This window comes from Nymphalis io, chromosome 14, assembly GCF_905147045.1.
Source record: "Nymphalis io chromosome 14, ilAglIoxx1.1, whole genome shotgun sequence".
Classification (NCBI taxonomy): domain Eukaryota; kingdom Metazoa; phylum Arthropoda; class Insecta; order Lepidoptera; family Nymphalidae; genus Nymphalis; species Nymphalis io.
This window is the reverse complement of record NC_065901.1, coordinates 7,145,421-7,155,782: the sequence shown is the minus strand read 5'-3', so window position 1 is coordinate 7,155,782 and position 10,362 is coordinate 7,145,421. Positions and strand designations below refer to the sequence as shown.

The window sequence follows — 10,362 nt, the reverse complement described above, 5'->3', positions numbered from 1 at the left end:
TAATAGTTTCATTATTATGATAAAATATATTAATTATTATAAATATACATTTACAAGGTATTGATATAAAAATTGATAGTTAAATATAAAAGTTGTTACTAATTTAAACCAATTGTAAGCAACAAAATTTGTCATCAGTACTCAATGCAATACTAATAGTATATTTTTTCGTGTATATCACTATATCGAGAAAGTTTACTATTACTTACAGCTCCCAGGCCTACAAGACACCGGTCAAGAGGCCCAGTGAGCCAAAACTTTCACCCAGCCAAAAATAATATAATTTTACTCTATTCTATGAAGTCTCTCAAATTTTAAAGTGCGTTGTTGTTTTTGCCAAGTTGCCTTCGATCTCTTAGTCCAGTCCTGATTATTTGCTTGTCACCATCTAATTTTTAGGACTCAGCGCAGTGTATAAACACGTCTTAAAAAATAATTTCGCAAACTTTGAAGTACCAGCCGCCTGCCTGATGCCAATTCTCATTGAAAATGCTTTTGTTGGTGAGTTGGTTTCCTGCCACTTTTCGAATGATTCAGAATGTATGTCTGAATAACTTAAATATATTTTGAATAATAAAATATATTGTGAGGCATAAGTTATGTCTAATCAATAATACAATTCTTTCTTAGTTTTTTATGTGTCTGCGAAATGTATTCTTCCTTTTTCCAAATGCAATTGTTTATAGATAAGTTTTGGTTTGTTATTTTTAGTTAAATTATTATTAGTCAATGGATAGTTTCTTAAAGGAGCCATTCATTGTTACGTCGGTGTTACTATTTTTCAACTTCTTCGTCATATCAGCCTTCCATAAGTTTTCGTCGAGATAAAAAAGTCTGTAAAAAAATCATACAAGTCAAAATATTAAGAAAAGTATTTAATTGCTTATTTAAAATATTCCTAAACGAGCGATCCAATTTAAGTTTACACTCTGTCTGTGAATAGTATTAGTATTTTTTTTATTTATATTTTTTATTTATATAATAATTCAGTTACATATTTACTACTTCTAATTAATTTAATTGTCGGAAAATAACTCCTACTAAACCAAGTCCTGAGTTTCTTGCTGGTACCTTTTGGGTGGAATCTAGATTACGAAACGGTGGTTACTTTCAATTTAATTTCATATTATTAAATAACGTTTAATTTTTTTCAAAATTACATGTAATATAAAGAAAAGGGCTGACTTGTATATAGAATAATTTGAATTAAATTTTGGAAAATTGCTCAAAGCTTAAATGTCGAAAAGTTAATCTATGAGAAGATAGCATATCCTCATTAACATTTAATTACTTTAGATTTCGGAATTACCTGTCATCTTGTATTTTTTTCAGCCACATTTTGTTTTGTTCGTACATACTTTGCGCATCGCCCCCATATTCAGAGGGTAAATATCTTTTGTCTATGTATTTGTATAAGCTTTGGTGGTCAGAGTAGAAATGGATCTGAAAATAATATATTAAAATAACGAACACTAAGCTTTATAATAAAAGACACAATCTAGTCTAGAAACACATTTCATGAAATTAATTGATAAATCATTAGTGGCCGCTGTTTCTTATTTATTTGCTTAAACTTATCAACTACTTATTGTTATTATTATTAGCTCCGTGTGATTATTTGTGTTTATAAAGTGAGAAAACCTGCAAGTGTCGGTTTTTTTATAGATTAGGTACCTGATGGTAAATGGTCACCAATGCCCATAGACGTTGGCATTGTAAGAAATATTAAACATCGCTTATATCGCCAATGCGCCACTAACCTTGGGAACTAAGATGCTATGTCCCTTGTGCCGTGGCTTGTGTTACGCTGGCTCACTCACCCTTCAAACAGAACCATTAAATTGATTATTTAAAATTTAACATTTTGATGATACGACAAATTCTTACCACTTTACAAATGTCGGCGGGTAAAGCAGGTTTGACGAGGGCGTACATCTTGTCGTAGTACGAGGGTGCATTGATAGCAATCACTTTTTTCAGTCGCACTGGCATGCCTTCCTAGAATGTATAATTTTAAATTACTAAGGTACAATAATAAGTAGAAGAGTAAACAACAACCAAATACATTTTAAATTATATAAGATCTATTTAACAAAAACTTTTTTGCATGTCAAAACATGTGTGAATTATGTTTTCTAAGATAAATAGCGAACCAACACATAAAAAAACGAGACATCGAAACTCTGAATTCGTGAACAAAGCTTTTTATGGTATTAGCTTACAAAATAATTTGTAAGCTAATACGATAACACGTGTAGATGTTACAAGGATGAGATTGTTTCTTACTTTCAATGTTTTTTATTCATTGGATTGCTTTAATTTTATACATTGAATTCTATTGAAGAGCTTAAGAATCATCCATCCAAGCCATTGGCTTTATAAAACTTATAATTTCACTATCTTATACAAATGTATAGTTGTCAATTATTACCAGCAAAAATAGTAGAAAATCTCTGAAAAACATAATGTTCATTTTCGGTATCATCTTAAGCGAAAAATAAGACATATCGACAATTAAGTAGTGTCCATCCGCTATAATCGGATTATTTTTGATCCATTGGTCAACTTGTATTGTCAACGTCTTCAAGACATCGTAGAAATTAAATTTATCAACTGTTGGGTCGTCGTATTTGTATACAATTATTTCCTCTTTTTCAAATTCATAGGAAGCAGCAACCCTGAAAGATGATTAATCCTAATTAAGTTATATATATATTTGCTATTCCCTGATAATTGGTGCATTGACTATTTAATAATGTCTTCCAGACCGATGTCGGTCACGGCGGCCAATTTCAAGAGAGATTAGCCAACTACGCAGGAGATATTATAGTGCACAAGAATGTGCGCAAACACAGGTGCTCTCTTTATTCCCTAACTCTCATAGTTCAATGACGGCAATCCCACACGACCGGAAAGAGTTCAGGTGCAGGACCAACGGCTTTACGTACTTTCCGAGGCACGGGAGTGTACACACTTCAGACTTCCAGACTCCTACTGAGAATTTTCTAACAGAAAAACCCAATAACTTTTTATTGGCCCGACTTGGGAATTGTACCCTCCGGGTCTGCTGCCTTGCTTCAAGGTACTAGACCAACGAGGCAGTCACTGACTATTTAACTTTCAAAATAATTGTGGAGAATTAAATTTTTGCCAGTTCAGCGGCTGAAGTTAAACTTGATGATAGAGTTGTCTTTCTTTGACCATTCATCTTATTCATCTATCACAAGCATGATTTATTACATTATTACTTTTTAAAGCTTTTCCTGCCTCGCATTACCACTGGGAACCAGCCCGTGAGTTTTCCGAACCGATATAATATAGAAACCTTAAAGGAAAGAGTGTACTTATTCCTTAAAGGCTGGCAACGCACCTGCAAGCCCTCGTTAGTTGCAAATATCCGGTGGTAGTCACTTTCCATCAGGTGAGCTTCCTGCTCGTTTGTCTTATAAAAAAAATCTTGTTAGAAAGTTTAATTTTAAAATGTAAATAATTTGTAAACAGACTTTTCCACTTCATGATCCTGAATTACGCGCAGAACAAATAAAAACTTTACTATGAGCTATTATTCAACCTCCTACCATTGATGCACAGTAAGACGTAATATCCGCATCGTCAAGCAATTTGAAGTATGCTGAATCGGAGGATTAGAGACAAACTCATCTTAGGTTTACATATTCCATGCGATTTGCTAATACTCTCTCTTTAATCTAATCTCTTCTTTGTTATGCACTATATGCAAACATGCAAACAGTTCTTGATAAATATATATTTATTTATATAATAATACAATACCATTCCATTGAACTTAGTATTTAAAAGTGTGTGCAAAATTTCAGTTCAATCGGTTGAGTGGAACTGGTTTAACGTTCACTTCCAATAATCAAAGGTAGAGTTAAATAAAAAAAAACACGTTTGTAATACTCGTTGCTCATTAACCTCAAAACTATAAGAAAAATATAAGATATTATACCTGCAAATGTAGCTAAATCAATCCCAAATTTAATATTCTCTAGAAGTCCAAAAGATACTTAGGTTATTTACGCAGTCAAAATTATGTTTAAGAATTTTTTTAATTTAATTAAGAAAAAAACTTATAATGAGAATCATATCCGTTTTAATTGTTGAAAACATAACAATTCTCAAAGAAAAACACTAGATATTGATCAGACAAGGAATTTTTTATCATAATTAAACTCATAACAAATCGGTTATTATTAAAGCTATATATATCTCAAGGTATTTCATTTCAAGGTTAAATAACTAAATGGGTTTTGACTCCATTTTGAAGTTACTGTTTTTTTTTTACCCAAATATTTTTATAAAGTGATTTTAAATGATCGCAGCGAGTTCTGCCACACCAAAGGCGAATTGAAAGTAATCCGATCACGTTTAATTTTAAATCAACAAATACGGATGTCGTTTGAGTGATATATTATACATTTATGTTACTTTAATAATGAAGTAAAATAAATAAATTCATAATCAACTTATATTAAAATTAAGTAAGAATAAAATTTGCATTTTTCTTGTCTTATCTTTTGCTAGTCTTATAGCGAAGTGTTTTAACTTTTTTAGCGAGTATTTTCTATTAACACATACAGAACTATAATAGATAGGAGCCCTGTTAGATACACTGTTAATAAAACAATAATGCACTAGTCATGATTCAGTACTCTTTATTTTTGCTTCATTCTTTTTTTAAATTTTTGTACGTATTTACTTAATCTAAGCTAGTTTTTGTGTTTAATATTGCGCTTCAATCGGGTCAGAAACATTACAAGAAGTCTTTGCCCAGCAGTGGGATGATTAAGATCTTTCAATTGTTGCATTTGATTTTTAATATACACAGTTAATTTAAATTATATATAAGTCAACATCCAAAATAAATTTATTTCATATAGCTTACGTCACAGATAACATGTACTGCAGTTTAGGTGCAAAAGGATCCCTGGATGAGTAAATTTCATTCGTCATTAGACTTCGGGTTGTGCAAAATCGGTTTATGCATTTTTTTGTTTTCTCTAAACTCCAGTAACAGCTGTGCAGGAATTTTTTTATCATTTCATCATCTGAAATAGTAAATCTAAAATATTTATAGACTTAAAGTGTTTAATTCTTACATTAAGCACAGCGGGGTCGGAAATGCTAAAATCCAGTGCTGTCATATCGCGGGATGCTGAAGGCTTACCGAAAGATCCTGACAGCAATATTAAAAAAAGATTAACACACGGGTACGATTGAAATATTTTGGCAATCGTATCATGATATTAATCCTTATGCAGCTAAATAGTTTTATAATTAAGGTTGATGTATATGTATTTAAATTCCTCTATAAATTATTCAAATCAGACTTTCCGTTTAGTAGTTACGACGGGTATAAAAATGCTAAAAGTAATTTGAATGCCGCGGTGTGAGCGAACACGGATATCGGGGGCGATACTACTATCTATGCTGTCTATTATTTACGTACACATTTTGTTTTGTAACCTAGAAACAGTTAAATGCTACGTTTGTGATTTTAATTAATTTTTTTATAATTTACAAATTTAAAACGCTCTATAAAAAATATAACAACCGCGGTGCCACTTAGAACATGTTTGTCATTTACATAGATATATTTAAATTAATGTCTTAGGAGTTATCACAAAATTAAAATTCTTGAGCATATTTTTATTATTTATACCTTAAAAGAATTTGTTTATACTATGCCCAATTGTTGGTAAGGCTTTGTGCAACCCCATCTTGGTACGCTCACTCACTTATCATATATACCACTACCACCAAAGAGTAAAACTTTTAAGTCAGTTTAAGTTTTCTAATACACAATAATTTATGTTCCGGTTTGAAGGGTGAGTGAGTCAGTATCAGCCAACTTTTTCAAGAGGTCTGTCTCATAATGCAGAACGAATGTACGATGAGCCACCGTATGGCTTCTAGCCATACTCAGGACTCTACCTAAGAAGTTCAGAGAAAATTATGAGTATTTGTCGGTGATTTTTGTCGGGCACTTCCCATTTCAAAAATAAATTATACCTACCTAATATCTACTAAGATAATATAATCGGGAAACTAGTTTCATTTTCGTAATATAAATTATAATGACAAAATCAAATATTTTATATTTATTACGAAATGTTCCGCGTTATTGTACTTTTTTTAACAATGGGAGATCGGTAGCCCTGGATCGATTTCTTTACCCCGAGGCTATGCCTCTAAGAAAATAACGTTTAAGGCAAAATTGTGAATACTTTTTTATTTTGCATGGGTAAATGCAGTTAAAACTAGAATATGGTAAATTAACTTTATTTCTAGATAGAAAAAATAAAGAATTATTATCGTGTTTAAATATTATTAAACACGTTAATAAACTTAATATAACTTTCACTGTGATTGTAGAACACAAATTTTGAATCAGTGGAATTTGTAATATTTCAGGTTAAATTGTTATGATCGGAAGAAACCTCAAGATCGACATATTAAACAAAAAATAATCCATTTACTTACCAAAATAATGAGGCAAGTGTGGTTCTTTTGACATCCATTCCTTTATAGCTACCACATCTTGAATTAAATCTTGTGGCATCTACGATGATTAGTATGGAGTATTATATAACAGATATTTTGGAGGACCAATATTATTTATTTTAAAAGTGTTGTACATAATAAATTTAATAACAATAATTTTAATTTTTAATATGTACATTTATTTATAAAAAATACAAAGAGCGTATGTAATATAACAACTAATAAAAAAAAACTATTTAAACAGTATTAACCAGTAACTCAAAGGTCAATTTCGAAATAAAATGTTCCTTGTTTTTTAAAATTGATCTTTTAAATGTACTGTACGTACTTTCTGTTTTACAGATACATTGTATCACAGATATTTTGACTAGTCAGTTATAATTATACTTAAAGATTATCAGTCAAAAAGTCAAGCTTATTTTATTATAATAATAATGTCCTTCAGACCGATTTCGGTTTATTATTATTTATTAACATTATAAAATAAAACTAGTTATAATACTATATTTATAGTAATAACATTATGAATATAAAATAACTATAATATAAAATTAGTTATATTACCGTTATTATCCAGGATTTAATAAATACACTTAACTTTTTCACTTCTATGTCAATTCGCGTCAACAAGAGACATATGAATGTATGTTTCATCGCAGCGTCAGTCGTTTATGTTGGCAAAGCGTGTGCGATTACTTACGAATGAGAAAAATATCACACATATATGCGAAGATAATAAATAGAGCTTAAGGATGGCGGATGTTATAAGGCATTAGTTAGGTAGAAGCTGCTCATTCTAACTATTTTTTTAAATATAATAGATTCCAGATTTCCAGATTTCTAAAATCATCAATACATCTCGTGCTTTTCGGTGAAGGTAAACATCGTGAGGAAACCTGCATGTGTCTATTTTCATCGAAATTCTGCCACATGTGTATTCCACCAACCCGCACTGGAGCAGCGTGGTGGAATAAGCTCCAAACCTTCTCCTCAAAAAAAAAAAAAAGAGAGAGGAGGCCTTAGCCCAGCAGTGGGACATTTACAGGCTGTTACTGTACTGTACTGTACTGTAATAGATTCCAGCGCCAGATTAAAGTATAAGTATAAGTAAAGTTTCAGATTTAAATATAATAGATTGAAGCGCCGAAATACTAAAAAATATTAAAAGACTTCTAAAAACAATGTTACCTAAAAATTTGTTATGCTTTATAACAAGTGCCATGCTTAGAATTTCTGACTATATTTTAAGATGGATTTTCAAAATATAAAAGATAACAAACAACGTGCGAAAACGGCTCAATGTAGGTACGCTAGCCGACATTGTGCTGATAGGAATTTATCGCCTAAACACCAAAATAATACAACCGACTTCAACTTTAAATTACTATAGGTATCGTACCTGTAATAATAAAAACCAATGTGAAATTTAAACAGTGATATTTTTTTTTTTTTATAGAAAAGGAAGGCGGACGAGCATATGGGCCACCTGATGGTAAGTGGTCACCAACGCTCTTAGACATTGGCATTGTAAGAAATGTCAACCATCGCTTACATATCCAATGCGCCACCAACCTTGGGAACTAAGATTTTATGTCCCTTGTGCCTGTAATTACACTGGCTCACTCACCCTTCAAACCGGAACACAACAATATCAAGTATTGCTGTTTTGCGGTAGAATATCTGATGAGTGGGTGGTACCTACCCAGACGAGCTTGCACAAAGCCCTACCACCAGTAGGGCTATGATATGCTACTGTTTATCTTATTGATTCTTTTATATGAATCCAAGGCATACAAACCTTGAATATTTTGCTTTCCATAGAATTTACTTCATTACGGAATATATTTTAGTACGATAAATATTTATTTACTGGTGGTAGGGCTTCGTGCAAGTTCGTCTAGATAGGTACCGCCCACTCATCAGATATTCTACCGTAAAACAACGGAACTTGTTATTTTTGTGTTCCGGTTTGAAGGGTGAGTGAGCCAGTGTAATTACAGGTACAGGGGACATAACATCTTAGTTCCCAAGGTAGGTGGCGCATTGGCGATGACATTTCTTACAATGCCAATTTCTATGGGCGTTGGTGACCACTTACCATCAGGTGGCCCATATGCTCGTCCGCCAACCTATAATATAAAACAAAAATTCAACCTGTATAACACAACACGCTATATACAAATCATGATTTTTAATTATTAGACGTTATTTAATTGCCCAATTAACATAAAACCCATGCAACTAAATAATATGTTATGTAATGTTGGATATTATTAAATTCCTGAATCATTTAATGAAAGACAATGTTTTTAATGAGAGGGTAATTAATGTATATATAAATCAGCTATCGTTGTATGACTTTGAAAAATACTTTTGATCGTTTGAAATCGTTTGATATATGTATGTATCGTAACGAAAATGTTTATGTTGCCTACTACTCGATCTATATCATCGATCGTTATTATTTGTATTTGAACCTTGTAAAGTATACTTATTTACTTTAGAAGTACAAAGTATGTTTAATAAATATATTTTAAATACCCTTGGTAGATTGAACGATTTTAAAAAAGTGTGGCTTCTTTTTTTCTTTTAACATTACGTTATAGCTTAATGTTTTCGTACATTATCGACACCATGAACTACGCATATTGATGTTTTGCTCTGAGAAGCGAGCACTTCAACCACCTCGATGGTGACGGGATATCAATTCATTGGATGTTACTGATCGCCTCCTTGGATAGCTGTGAGCGTTACTTCTTATACTAAATGGATTCTCGTGCAAAGTGCAACGAAGTGGTATCGGTATGTGATAATGATTGCAATAACATCTTTGTCTTTCTATTGATGATGGTAATCGTTTAGTGTTTGAAGCACGACGCCCGTTGCTAGCTCAACAAAATGGGTTACATAAGACCTAGCGAAGAAATACTACAAGACATTTTGTACGACAATATATTTACAAATTTTGATAATTATTCTACATGTAATTATTCTACGTTAGGTGCTCTGTCTTGGATTTAATTTAATTCTACTTAAATTGTTGCACAAAGTAAAGTTCAAAAAAGTAAGAAAGTTTAAGAAGTAAGAGTTTAAAAAAAACTCAATTACATTTATAATTAAATGTGATATTCCTAAATATAATAACGTAAATTTTAAAATTAAATACTTACAAATTATATATTTGAAGAGCAATTACCATAGCTTGGGAGAACATATTTAAAATTGAGTTACACACATGACCCACTAACTATCAAGTCGTCAGCTGGCTGTGATATCACTATCCGCCAAGGCGTGCTTTCGTTGCTATTCACCAGATAGATCAGATCTGTATTGTTTGCAAAACAAACAAACACATCATGACCTATCTTTAAACAAAGTGACGGCACATGACGGTAATGATAATATTAAATTCTAACCAATTAAATCCTCTGCGATGGCCGTTCTCTTCAAGGATCGAAAGGGCACGGGGTCATTTTGATATAAAGTTCCCTCCCATGCGACGCTCTGTGTGTCCGTCCGATGCGGAGGCAGTCGTGTCGATCTCGAACATACGTAAGGTCAACTCAGCTGCCATCATCATATCTTGATGATGAAACGTTCAAACGCCAATTGAGCTCAACCCTATACTAATCCCATTTAGCCGTCTAATTCACTCTGCAAATTATGCAAATAGATATATGTATAAATACCCATGTGTATTTATACATATATCTATTTGCATAATTCTCCATTTAATGGTGATTTAAACATATGACGGATTCTTATCCGACACAGAAAGATTTTCTAACAAATGTTTACCTTCACCGCGAAAATTAATTATAGACACAAATTAAACAA

The 10,362-nt window shown here is 31.9% G+C and overlaps 1 protein-coding gene across 4 annotated transcripts; it reads right to left on the bottom strand.

The window, feature by feature from the left end:
* Nucleotides 1-174: 174 nt before the first annotated feature.
* Nucleotides 175-9,958, bottom strand: LOC126773421 (alpha-tocopherol transfer protein-like). 4 transcript variants are annotated; one of them, XM_050494369.1, is made up of 7 exons: nucleotides 9,942-9,958; nucleotides 6,505-6,583; nucleotides 4,907-5,069; nucleotides 2,432-2,678; nucleotides 1,888-1,998; nucleotides 1,310-1,443; nucleotides 175-834 (listed from the first exon to the last, which is right to left on the bottom strand). In XM_050494369.1, exons 2-7 carry the CDS (start codon nucleotides 6,581-6,583, stop codon nucleotides 723-725), a joined length of 846 nt encoding a protein of 281 aa, XP_050350326.1. In that variant the 5' UTR covers nucleotides 9,942-9,958; the 3' UTR covers nucleotides 175-722. The 4 variants fall into 4 exon arrangements, with proteins under 4 accessions (XP_050350326.1, XP_050350325.1, XP_050350327.1 ...); XM_050494368.1 differs by lacking the exon at nucleotides 9,942-9,958 and adding an exon at nucleotides 7,090-7,168; XM_050494370.1 differs by lacking the exons at nucleotides 6,505-6,583; nucleotides 9,942-9,958 and adding an exon at nucleotides 7,090-7,168.
* Nucleotides 9,959-10,362: the final 404 nt, after the last annotated feature.

Coding starts and splice junctions, on each gene's coding strand:
- LOC126773421 (XM_050494369.1), bottom strand. CDS start 6,583: ATGCCACAAGATTTAATTCAAGATGTGGTAGCTATAAAGGAATGGATG. Junction 2,679..4,906: donor CAGTACATGTTATCTGTGAC/GTAAGCTATATG, acceptor ATCATCTTTCAG/GGTTGCTGCTTCCTATGAAT. Junction 835..1,309: donor AAAAAAATACAAGATGACAG/GTAATTCCGAAA, acceptor ATTTTTTTACAG/ACTTTTTTATCTCGACGAAA.